Source organism: Anthonomus grandis, chromosome 1, assembly GCF_022605725.1.
Source record: "Anthonomus grandis grandis chromosome 1, icAntGran1.3, whole genome shotgun sequence".
In the NCBI taxonomy this organism is placed as follows: domain Eukaryota; kingdom Metazoa; phylum Arthropoda; class Insecta; order Coleoptera; family Curculionidae; genus Anthonomus; species Anthonomus grandis.
The window spans coordinates 56,678,899-56,692,430 of NC_065546.1; the positions used below are offsets into that span (position 1 = coordinate 56,678,899).

At 32.5% G+C, this 13,532-nt stretch overlaps 1 protein-coding gene across 50 annotated transcripts in view; it reads right to left on the bottom strand.

Annotated features, from left to right (window-relative positions):
* Nucleotides 1–13,532, bottom strand: part of LOC126742793 (uncharacterized) — a 255,085-nt gene that overhangs the window by 191,234 nt on the left and 50,319 nt on the right. For all 50 annotated transcript variants that reach the window (XM_050449953.1, XM_050449852.1, XM_050449861.1 and 47 more), the window contains 3 exons: nt 8,554–8,610; nt 8,063–8,335; nt 7,902–8,009 (listed from right to left, as the gene is read on the bottom strand). In XM_050449953.1, coding sequence (XP_050305910.1) covers nt 7,902–8,009; nt 8,063–8,282 — 328 coding nt within the window. In that variant the 5' untranslated portion in view covers nt 8,283–8,335; nt 8,554–8,610. The remainder of the gene's footprint in view (nt 1–7,901; nt 8,010–8,062; nt 8,336–8,553; nt 8,611–13,532) is intronic.

Below are 13,532 nucleotides of genomic sequence, written 5' to 3' on the forward strand. Positions count from 1 at the left end.
GCCTTTGAAAAATCTAGATAAATTACATCGACTTGGCTCTGGCTATCCAAGGCATTCGCAATAAATTGAGTGACAATTGTTAAGTTTGTAACAGTGGACCTTCCCGGTAAAAAGCCATGCTGATGTAGAGACAATTTATTAGAGACTAAAAACTGGATTCGTGAATAAAGTATTTTCTCAAAGACCTTTGAAAAGTTACACAAGATAGAAATTGGTCTATATTTTCGATATGCTCACGATCACCACCCTTAAAGACAGGACATACTCGTGCTTCTTTCCATGTCATAGGATATTCTTTTTTGTTTAAACAGAGATTAAATAAGATTTCCAACGAGCGTACCATAGCATATCGACAATCTTTAATTAAAAATGCTGGGATGCCGTCCGGGCCAGCCGTGAATTTATTTTTCAGCGAAGCGATAGCAGCGAGGATCTCGTGTTGGGTTACCGGGGTGATGCGAAAAGAGTCAAAGACGACTACTGCTGCTGTAGCATCTATCGTCGGTGTTGCAGCTGCACCGGAGCGTAGAAAAACAGAATTAAAATAATGTGCAAAACTGTCGACTATTTCTTGGGGATTATTGAGGTTCTTGTCCCTATAACGCATGATGCCTGGAATAGTTGACGTCCTATTTTTATTATGAACAAAGTTCCAAAAACGACTAGAGTCAGTTAAAATATTTTCCTCAGAACTTGTTATATAAGACTTATAGGCTGTTTTTAGTTGCATTTTCGTTCGTTCGTTCTGATCCTACAAAATTCCTCTCTGTAAAACAATATATTCGTCAACTTAAATTTTTTGTGCATCTTAGCTTTATATTTAATATTTTTAATAATTTCGCTGGTATACCAACATATATATTGGTGTTTGTAAATTACGCGTAGGGGAATGTGTTTATCAAAGATTTTAAAGAGTGTGTCGTTATATTCTTTTATCGCTAGATTAACATCACCAATATTGTTTAGAAAATTCCAATTGGTGTTAAGTATATCATTATAAAGAGTGGGAAAATTTGCTTTTTTAAAGTTAAATGATTTTTGATTAGTACGTTCCTTAAATGCTACATTAGCTTTACACAAACTCATATCATTAATGACCAGAGCTGGATGGTATACGTCCTCAGCTATTAAAGGTAAATTATCCCTTGCGACTTGGCATTCAAAGTTGCAACAAACTAAATCCAATAACCTATTTGATTGATTTAGAACATTATTACATTGTTTAAGTTCAAAATATTGCAAAAAAGCATTAACAGCAACGGATTTTCTATCGCACACATCATTAATATACCTAGGTACATTAAAATCACCCACAATAAGGAACTGGTCACATATATCAATTGGTAACAATGTTTCAAAAAAAAGTTCAAAATCATCGTCTGTTACTGAAGGTGGCACATAAAGAACAAGAACAAACAATGATTTATAAGAAATCGAACATTTACAAACAAGAAAGTCTATATTCGGAAATAGATCTGAGATATGTGAAGTATCAACTGTTAAACAAGTAATGGGATTTTTAACTGCCAATAGTACTCCACCTCCACGACTCAGATTTACGCGACGGAAATCGCGATCTTTTCTCCGCACCTCGTATTCTGCTGGGAACAGTTCGCAGCAATTTATGTCCTCACTAAGCCAAGTCTCTGTTAATGCTACAAGGTCATATTCACAATCACTTATTGAAGAAAAAAAAGTGTCGAATTCAGTGGCGAAGCATGAACTTTTTTTTCGGGTAGACAAACAATAAAAATCGTTAATTAGAAAAAAATGTGTATTCAATATTATTCACTTTAATGAAATACAAAATGAAAGCACATGAAATATTTACTCAAAGAGAAAAATTATGCAGTAATATAAAAAAGGAATAAATAATTACTACTAGCATAAAAAGATAGATAGATAAAAATAAATACTACTTACAAAAAAACACAAATAAAATACAATTGCCAATATCGAGTAGTCGATCATAAATAACCACTAAAAAAAACTATTCTATACACCCAAAAATAAAAATATTAATTATTAAATTACTATAGCACGCGCCCCCACCAAATGCAGGCAAAACTGAAGATGTATTGCGGCCGACCAGATCAAGCGTGTCCATAAACAATAACCCTCAACAGCATAATAAAATAGCTGGTCGACTTCGATAGACAAAAGCTCGAATGTCTTCCCCGCGAGTAAATTTTGCATACGTTAATAGGCTGAATGCGGCCCGACCTCTGTAGCCTGCTTGGTGCGTATTTGGTTCGATATGCTCCAAATTTCGGAAGACAAATATCAATGTGTCTTCCTGGGGCTCGTATACATTAATTGGGTGTCAGCCCTGTATTTTTATCTTAATCGGTGCGGCAGGTGGGGCGCGCCTTCGGATTAATCATGTTTAGATACTATATAATAATAGCGTTGATTGAATATTTGGGAAGATACGCAATCCTGTGTTAAAAAGTGTACCCGGTCGACTATCGGATTGCCGTTCAGTTTCGTGCACCGTGTGGTGCTGCCGCGAAGCGTCAAATCTGGGAACGATTTATTTTAGCTGTGTGGACTTGGATTTTGGCTTCTTTGAGTCAGGTTTTCAACGACGCTGGAATCTCCGGTTACGCGGCCGTGTTGGATATTTTTTTAAGATATGGGATGATGCTGCCAATTATGTTTTTATTATTTTTTTTGAACATACAACACGGTGTCATTTATGTGGTGGTCAAGTGATAAGTGATATACTTAAGGGTGGAGGCATATTGAAATTTCTTAAAAGTTAAATTTTATAAACAAATAATTACTTACCAAAATATGTTTTTGAGACAAAAATTAATACAAAAATATATATAAAAAGCTATTTTTACAAAATTACCAACAAAGTTTAATACAAGTTATAATTCCAACAAACATTGTTTCCTTCATTTTGTGTTCAAGAGGGTCAAGTTTTTAAATAAAAAGCCCGTTGCACTTAATTAACTAAAAACTAATATACAAAAAATATGTGGAACAAATTTTAAGATATAAGTAGGTTTCACGTAAATATTATAAAGAATAATTGAAATAATTCATAAGACTTAATACCGATCATAATATAACTTCTTGATCAATAATTTTTTGTAAAAAGTAACCCATTTTGTCATGTGATTCCATATCTGAAAAATGTGCAGCGTAGTGACATCTGTAAAGTAAGGGGTTGTGAGTGAGGATGTTAATAGAAATTGAAAATAGGCCACATTTTAAGTTTTAAGCGACACAGGAAAATTCTCAATTACCAGTTGTTACAACTATACTTAAAACTATAAAAAGATACCTAGTAACAAAAAAAAAACATTTTGTTTAAAGACCCCGCATCACGGTTATACAGGACGTCAATAGAGGTGGAATAATTAGAGGAAAGTTGAGCAATATAGTGTCCTTTTATAATAAAATCTAAATACTTCCTAAATTTTGCAAAAAACTGAAATTTGGCAAAATCATTTTATTTTTTTCTGGCGTTATTTCAAAATATATGACAAAAACATTTATTAAATGAATAAATTATTGTGACCACTTTTTCTCGCCTATACGATGACACCTTTAAAATTTAAAATACGACGTTCTGTCTTTAAAGAGCCATCATCAACTTTGTTTTTCTTTGTCGGCGCTATATTGACCATTTGCAGTTTAACGACGCGGAAATCTTTGGCCGCCCGGCCGTTTTGTTATTTTTTTAAGACAAGGGCGATGATGATAACAGCGCTTTTATTTATTTTGTTATTGCCGATATTTAAATGCGCTGTGATCTCGCATAAATAACTATAAAGATAGTTATAGATAAATGTGGTGGTTAAGTAATGTATGAATGTTTGAATAAGGGTTGAAATGTTTTGAATAAGGGTGTAACAACACTATAAAATATCGAAAATAGGCCACACTTTAATTTGCAATACAGGGAAACACTTAATTACTAATTCTTAAAACTAGAAAAAGTTAATAAGAAAAAAAAACAAATATTTTGTTTAACAGTATGAAGGGTCTCATCGCGGTTATACAGGATGTCCAAAATAAGGATGAGCAATAAATGGTTTAATTAGGCGAAAGTTGCGCAATATAAATGCAATGATTGAATAAATGCAATCTAAAAATTGGAAAAATGCCAAATACTTCCTAATATTCAGGAAAAATGTGAAATTTGGCAAAATGGTTTTTTTATTTTTTTCTGGCGTTATTTGAAAATATAAAATAAAATCATTTATACATTGTTGTAAACGCTTTCTCTCATTTACAAGTTAACATCTTTAACTTTTAAATACGACGTTTAATAACTTGCAGTTTTGAATAACCCTTTTACAACAAGAATTACTTTTTCAACGAGGTAATTTTTAGTGAGTAGTTGGAATCATCCCTATTAAATATTATATACCTCTCTCTCTTTTAAATACAATTTCGAATTTCAAAAAATTCAAAACATACTTTATTCATAAATACATGATACCTACTTGTTGACATGGTACTTCTATGATATAAAATAGGCACATTAATCGACATATTACTAACACATAATTTAAAAACAATACACAATAGTGGGTTCAACATACTAGTATAAACACAAAATGTATTTTCAATTTCAAAGCAAGACGACTTAAAAATTTTTTAGAGTAACATCACAAATTCTAACCTTTACATCTTTACTAAAAACTAATTATATACGATTGGCCTGTTCCTAATTATCTTAAAAAAATTCTAATGCTATAAAAATACTTGCTTTTAAGATGTTTCGTTAAGAACTTTTTAAAGCGAGGAGAACTTCTAGAGACTTTTATGACATTTGGAAAATGATTAAACATTTTTATGCTCAAGTAAATAAGAGAGTTCTTAGTTCACTTTTCGGGATGGGCATTGGAATATTGTATTCTTTTCTGATATTATAACGTTTTAAGGAGCCATTATTTTGAAGATACAATTTATATTTTTTTATATATTAGGCAAGCAGACTCAACAATAAACAAGCAACACAAGGAAAGTATCTTTAAATAGGGGTCTGCATGTCCTGTGGAGATTTATGACACATATATTTAATGGCTCGTTTTTTAAAAACAAACATCGAGTCAAAAAGCCGTTTACTAATGCAACTCCAAAATGTTATTCTATACTGTAGGTATTTTTGTATGAAAGTAAGTTCCAACTTTCGACAAAAAAAAATAGACGTTTTTGCAGATATCAATCTCAGTTCATTTAAAACCACTCTAACAGCATAACATCGTCTAGCCAGTTTTTGCCTCCTGACATATCTCCATAAAACTTACGTTTATGATCGATAACAATTCGAAGAAATCTGTTAAAATTATTCACTTCCAATTCTTTCTTGTGAATCATGAACTGCTCTGAACATAAAAACTTAACAATTTAGTCTTATCTATGTTTAAAGACAACAAATTAGCATCAAATCACTGTTTAATCATTAATAAATCTTTAGAAATTGTTTTTGTTAATGTGCTTTTATTATTGTCTGCCCATAAGATAGTGGTGTCATCTGCAAAAATAGTGAAGAATCCTCTTATCTGGAGAAACGCCAGGTCATTTATATACAATAGAAATAAAATAGGACCGAGAAACGAACCCTGCTTACTACACAAAGTTCAGACAAACTGCCATTTGGCCAAACAAACTTTTTTTTGTCTAACAAAACAAAATTTTAACCATTCTAGAGCAACTCCCTTAAACCCATATCTAGAAAGCTTATCGAGCAATTTCCATGGTTGACACAGTCAAAGTCTTTAGAGAAGTCGCAGAATACCGCTGCAGCAAAGTGACCTTCTTCAAGCTCAAATATAATCTCTCCAGGAATGAAAACATTACTCGACATTCATTTAATATGTTATTTTTTTTATACTATTCGTACTTCTTTTCTACCATTCGTACTATAACCAGTTTCTCAATAACTTTAAAGGCTTTTTAGGCTTTATTTTTATCTTTTTCATGAATGAATTTCATCATGAAAACAATTATTGAAAATACTTAAAACACTAAAGACCATAAACATAATATATTGATTTAAAATTTTCTTAAAGTAAAAAAAAGAAAAAGAGAAAATGGCTCTCATAGACATGAAGAGACCGTATTTTTAAGAGTTCGGATTGATTTTTGTAGATAAAATAGATAATTTTCTGTGAGGTTTATAAATAGATTTTTTTAAAGATTTTCTAATAAGATTTTGAGATTCCCATATTAGGTTGTTATAAATCAAAGTCTTAATTAATATACGCACACTGATTAATTTTGCCTAAAGGAGCCATCGTCTCACAAACTAAACACATTTACATATATCTATCTATTTGTGATTATGATATCCAAGAAAAATTTTTAACAACTACCAAATTGCAATACGGCAAACACGAACCTGTGCAAAAACTCTCCCACACGACTCGGATGATCGGCCGATTACTAATGAGAAGCGACGGACGAAATTATTTTCGCGCATACTGGAGAGAATCGCCATCTATTTTTCACGCATATTTGCGGTCACGCTTTAGCCCATAAGGTTGCGTATCTTCCCAAATATTCAATCAACGATAATAGTAAGGATAGCGACTACGTTCTGTGTTAATTTTTTTTAATTCAACAATTACATGAAATAATTACGTGATAAATTAATGACAAATAACTGGATCATTTTGGGTAGACAGTGTCTACCTTGTCTACTCGTACGCTTCGCCACTGGTCGAATTTCGTTTTAAGTCCACGTACATTCTGATAATAATAATGTTGGTGTTGGTGTGTTATTCTCAAACCTGTTGGGCTGCTTTAGTTTTTTGAACGAAAGTTGTATCTCTTATTTACTGGTTTAGGCGGGGGTAATAGCTGTTGGACCGGAGCATTATTTCCATCTGAAGATGTGATAGGAAAAGTGGGTCTACTATTCACAAGTGTTGAGTTAAGGGATTCGCTGCTACTTGATGTTCCAGGAGTTTGTGGTGCGAGTTTTAGCAGGTCATCTAAATACCAGTTTTTGTTATCTATTACTAAATGGTCTTTTCTTAGTTTTACTAAATGTCCCTGACTCTGTGCTGATTTTTTATAGAAAAGTAATTTCTTTTTCAGTTGAAGGAGTTCGTTAGGCAAGTCTTCCGAGCGGGCGTATTGACTATCTTTTAATTTATAAGCATTTTTCCGTGCATCACTATAATAATAAGAGGCCAAAATGTTGTATTTTTAAATGCTTAATCAAACAACAAATATTAAAGTTGAAAAAAGGCAGTGGTGTACATTTTTTTGTTAATAATATTTGCTAAGATGTCCCCCGGGACGCCGCACTGGACCTTATAATTTTAATCTAATTAGAACTGAATTAGCCTATTAATACAACAAGTAATACTGCCAAATTTAAAAAGAATCGAGTTAATATTAATAAAAAAATAATATCAAAAAAAAAAATTTATCACCCTGTATCTTGAAAACTGTGCATTTTCGGACCCATGTTTATAGAAACCTTTTTCTCATATTTTTTTACATTAAAATATCTCCGTCTATTTTTCGAACACCCTGTATAATATAAAAAATCTAACAGAAAAATGTCACCGTGTAAACGTACCAATTGGTTGCCATCGATACGCGAGCAGTTTCGAAGATGGCTGCCGAGCGATCCGTTATTTGTCCCGTGTTTGTCAACATTTTCACTAAAAAAACTCTAATGAACCGATTTGAATGCCAACAAGTAGGTCGGCAAATTAATATTAAGGATTTAGTCTTTTAAATTATGTACTTAAAACGAGGAAATGACTCTTTTTAGGCCCGCAAAAATCATTCGAAATTTAAGTAATTCTGACGTTTGCAGGCGCCATATTAAATATGGCAGCCGGTTGTCATATTGGGGAGTTTTCGCATGGCTGTTTTCGGGGGAAAAAAATAATAAAATAACGGGCGTGACGTTTATTTACCTTCAACTGGTGGCTCAGAAGTATTTTCGGCAGCCTTCGAAACCATATGGGCGTGGCTGTCGTAGGACGCAACGGTTTTTGGCTGCTTCGTGGGGGTTTTTGGTAAAACTAAAAACAACGTGTTCTATAATCCATGCCAGGACACCAAAACTTATACTTACCCAAGTTGTCCTTTACTAATACCGGTTCCGGAGTCAAATCCGGTTCATAGTTAGCACTAACATTCGGTTTTTTATAAAAATCGGAACCCCTACGGGTCTGAATCCGTTCGATATACGGAGTTTCTCGGTCAGAAAATGGTTTGTTTTCTAAAGGGCGCGACTCCTCGACCTTATCGGTCCATATCGGTTTAGTTTTGTCCACTCCGTAACTTTTTTTCATTATTTCAAAGAGCTCCTCGGGAGTTTGGGGCTTTTGTAACTGATTCGGATGCGCTGAGATTACGTAGGAACGTTATAAAGAAACTAGTCGATATAATGATGAGTTTTTTTAAAACCGCGGCACATTTTCAAAATGAAACGCCTAGAACCGCATTGGTTGCGGATCTTTTGTCGGTTGGCAACGTTGCAGCTTAACTCGAATTGAATGCGGAGTTGCCAAATAGTAAATGTTTATTTGCTTTTTAAATTTTAGGAGTTTTATAGAGACTTACCTGAATTGAATACGTCGCCGCTCGGTTTGTATGTGTTTACTTCGGCTCTGTTAACCACTGAAAAAGAAATATTTTTTTTTTACAATTTTCATGGAATAAAAGTGTAAAAAAAATTCTACTTAAAACTACAATGTACAGGGTGTCCCAAATTCGAGGGTGACCATTGGAATCTCAGAAACCGTAAGAGTTACAGGGTCGGTTAAATGGAGGCAAAGTTGCGCAATTTGGAGCTTAATAAAAAGACGTTTAAAAAATTTCAAAATTCCGGATACTTCCGGAGTTATCCGAAAAAAATCGAAATTTGTCAAAATCGTTTTTACCTTCTACCGAGTTTATTTAGAAAGAGACATCGGCAAACTAAAAACAGTTTTTCATTGCCACTTTTTATGTCCTATAACATGATTAATCGAGCGTTTCGTTTTTTTTGATCATCATCAACTTTATTTTTTTTCTTATGGGCGCCATATTGAATTTTCTCATTTTTAAAAAGTCTTTTTAATTGCCTTTAAAATGAGGTATCGCACTTGCATGTCCGATTACTCCTTCTAGTAGGTACTTCCCATAAGAACTCTATGAGTGCAAGAGCGAAAGATATATCAATGGTATTTGAAAATAAATTGATTTTATGTAACCTGAAGCTATAAAATACTCTGTATTTGATATCGTCTTTTTTTTTAACCAATTTAATAAAGTGCAAGTGGTAAAGCACGCTTTTTTGGCGCGCTTTGCCAGTTGAGAATCACATATTTGTCGGTGTAGTCGATGTTTATGTTTTTAAAGTGTCATTTTTGTTTAGTAAAAAGTTAGTTTCGTGATTAAAAAAATAGACGTTTATAGTTTATTTGTTGCACTTTCATTTGAAGGTGAGTTCAAGCAATATTTTTATTTTTTTTAGACATTAGGTAGAAACATTGTTTTGATGCATATATGGGACATAGAGAAAGTAAGAAGGGGAGAGTGTCCGAATGATAGGCAATATTTGTCACATCGTTCAAAACCTCTGCGTATCTAAGTCGCGCATAGCGCGACAGTCGCGGAGGAACTAAATTCCGGAAAAGCCCGAGGCCAGCTCGTGCCTCGTGGCTTCGTGCGTGCCTTTGCCTTGCCTTTATGCCTTTTTCTTTTGCTTTAACTTTTTACTACTTTCCTTTCTTGGTCGTTGACGCCATTTTTGTGCTACTTTTTATTGGTGAATTTTGCATTTATTTGGATATTACAGTTGGCGGTAGCGGTAAATTTGGATAATTTGGAAGATCTGTTCGTAAATACGTAGGTGAAAATACTAGCATGCTGGAAAGATACACGTAAATTGTCATAATTTTTTATATTGCAAAAACCGACCTCCTGCACTTGAGTCATGACATGAGATTTCCAAACTTTGGAAGTAGCAAATGGTGTATTGCACTTACTTAAGCCCTTTTATGCAAAAAAAACTTTGGATGGTCGATGGTCCACTATTTTAGGAAAAAACTTGAATTATGTGTCATTCATAGCCTCACATTTGTATTTTTATGTGGAAAGTTACAGATAAATATTATAACAAAAAAAACTTGATCCATTCATATAACTACCATATCACAGGTGAAAATAGGCCTGAAAATTTCATATTGCAAATGAAAATTGTTAATATTATTCAATGGACCAACATAACCTCAATCCTATTTTAATATTTTGATCTGCCTCCATGCATCAAATATTTTATGTTTTTTAATTAAGTTATGGGGTCTGGTGCACTTGACGGCTCACGGATTTTGGCATTTTTTAATTTACTAGTTTTTAATTTACTTTTAGTTTACTAGTTAATTTTAGTGGAAACTGAAAGATCCTTCCTAATAGAACACATGAAAACAAAAAAATCAGAGGAAAATCCCAAAACCCCCTTTTCGCCCAGAGAAAAAAATAAAAGTTGACATTTTAACCATTTATTCAGAACATACTTATTTAAAACATATAGAAATAAACAACCCAACCCAACCTAATGCCAACCTTATAGAGGTTCTTATCTACCTCCTTTTTTATATCAGCCTCGATATCATAGGACTTAACCATACCAATCCAACCTAGTGCCAACCCCGGTTAGGAATCACCTTTTTTATATCATGTTATAATATTGACATTTATCCATATTTTTGATTGTATTAAAGCTGGAATATTATGTTGATTCTTTGAGTTTTATATATTTTCACATAAAAATATATAAAGGCCAATGATATGACCATAAAAAATTACTTCTTCTAGTCGATTAAATATATTTATATAATATATAAACGTTTAAATATATGTAGTTAATGTAAATATTGTTATACATGTATATATGTAGGTATATAAATAGTTATTTTTTTGACTTGTTGTTTGTTGTTATTATATACAAAATGAAAGTAGGTATAAGTATGTGTTCTTTTGTAGATCTCAATAATTTATTTCTAGTTTGTTACTTTTTATACAATTTAACTTGCTGTTGCACAAGTGCCTAAAAAAGTTCCTGAAATCATGTCAGAATCCTTTATATTCTGTAATTCTGTAGGCTTTATATTTTGTTTCTACTCTCAGATGCAAAAAAAAACAAGTTAAAATATGTATTTGTATATGTAATAAAATTTAATATAAATGTATTTTTTGATATTTCTAAAATTTTCTACGTTGCGTTTAATTTGCATCTGAGTCTGAGTGTAGTTTGTTACTCTTTCTAGCCAGTAAAAAAGGACTTATAATACTTGATAAGACAGTATTTTTAATTTTATGCTTATAAATATAGGTTAGGACTAATATTTTCTTCCTAATTTGGTACTGTTTATACGTTGCACTAGTCTAAAAATGTTTAATTTTGTTAATATTTTTCTTTTTTGTCATAGACTTAAAAATATGCATTTTCCTTAGTATGTGCTGATTTTTGTTCCTGTTCCGGTTCTTTCTTGCAAAGAAGCAACTAAAAAAAAACTATCGAAAAATGTCGATTTTCTATATAGTATTAATTATTCGTTCCCAGTTTGTTGTTATATGTTGTCGATAAAAAAACCCTTAAAAAGTATAATTAATCTTTTTAAAAATGTGTGGACTTAAAACACGAAGTATCTTTGTATTTTTTTGGTTTTTTGCTCTTTTTTGCAATATGTATACTCTGCCAAAGTGTAAATAAGGGTTTTATATTTCTTTGTTAACTTTTTTCTAATAAAAAAAAATGGAAATATCAGTTGTCTTGTTTTTTTTAATACCTTACATCATCCTAAAGATCTCCTAAATTATATAAAAATGAAGTGATTTTTTTCTTCAGTTGCAGACTGTTCTTAAAATTTAATCTTAAACTCCTTAACTGCATTTAAAAAAATTTTAGATTTTCCCCAGTTAAAAGGTCCCTACCCTTTTACCTCTATGCATTAATTGAATAAATATTACCTTTTTTTAGTAGGTACATTTTAAAAAATACGTTTACGTTTTAGTAAGTTAAGTACATAGGTACCTTAATAATTGTTATACCCTATAATACTATAGATTCATTTTACCAGAAAAAAAAAATGCACAAAGTCACTGTAATATACTATAATAATTACTATAAAGGAAACCAACAATATTTAAAAACTAGGTAGGACTTGTTTTATCTACAGCATGTCCGGCGATGTATATACAAGAGGACAATATTATTGGACCAAAAATTTCAATTTTCGAAGATTAGGTAGTCCGGTAGTCGTTTTTCATAAAATTTGTTTACTGGGAAAATAGGATTGCCGATGCAAGAAAATTAAGGGTGTTCATAAGCTTATAAATAAGGATAATTTTTACTCTTGTAAAAATTTCTGAATTTTTAACTTTTTGAATGCCCTGTATACTACTATTTGTGTTTTTTTTCATGGGCAATCGTATCTTCTCAGTAAGCAAAAAAATGTTTATGAAGAACGACTTCTTTAAAAATGTTGGTCCGTTTTGTCCTCTTGTATGCCACATCGCCGGACATAGTGTATTTAAATTTCCCGCCAACTCTCGATCGGTAATAATCAAATTGTATTTAAATTTCCCGCCAACCCTCGGTCGGTAATAATCAATTACAGGAATCTGTTGTCTGGATCTTCTCGACTGTTTCATTCGGTATCATTCGGACACTCTCCCCTTCTTACTTTCTCTATGATATGGGATATCATGCACATATACGTGGTAATAAGAGTTTGGTTGGTTTCAGATAGATCCGAAAATATTTTACGGAATTAACAGCAAATATGCTAGGGATGTACCGGAGGATAATGAGAGTGATGTTCCCGATTTGTCAGATGATGAAGACAATAATATCACAATAAACCATCATAATATATTAGCCTACGAAAGTGATGACTCTATGCCTGAAGGAGATTATGACGAGACAACCATTCCTGAAACGGATGTGGAGTCTGATGATAGTGAAAATATGACTCTCAGATAAATCCAGGATCCTGGAGAACCGGAAATCTCAGGAAAGATCCAAAGAAGCTTGAATTTACGGGCAACCTGAATACGTCCCCAGAGGTTGCTGATTTAGAGACACCATCAGAGTTTTTTAAGTTCTTCTTGACTAATGAAATTATATCGACGATAACTATCGAATCAAATTTATATTGCTTACAAAAACATATAAACTGTCCCGCAAATCTTACAGATGATGAAATAGAACAATTCATTGGCATGTGTTTATATATGTCCATCATACAATTATAATTGCCTCAAGCTAGGGCCACCCCGCCATATCTAGGGTCATGAGATGTAACAGGTGGGAAGAAATCAAACGATTTTTATACGAAGTTTATACCTCGTGACAAGCCCGGTCATGATAAGTTATTCAAGATAAGACCTTTACTAGAAAGATTACAAGAAAGACTAAATATAATTCCTGTTGAAGAACAAATTATTTCCACTAAGGGCAGATCGACAATCAAACAATTTAATCCAAAAAAGGCACACAAGTGGGGCTTTAAAGTATTTGTGCTGAGTGGAATCTCCGGCTTTAGTTACAGTTT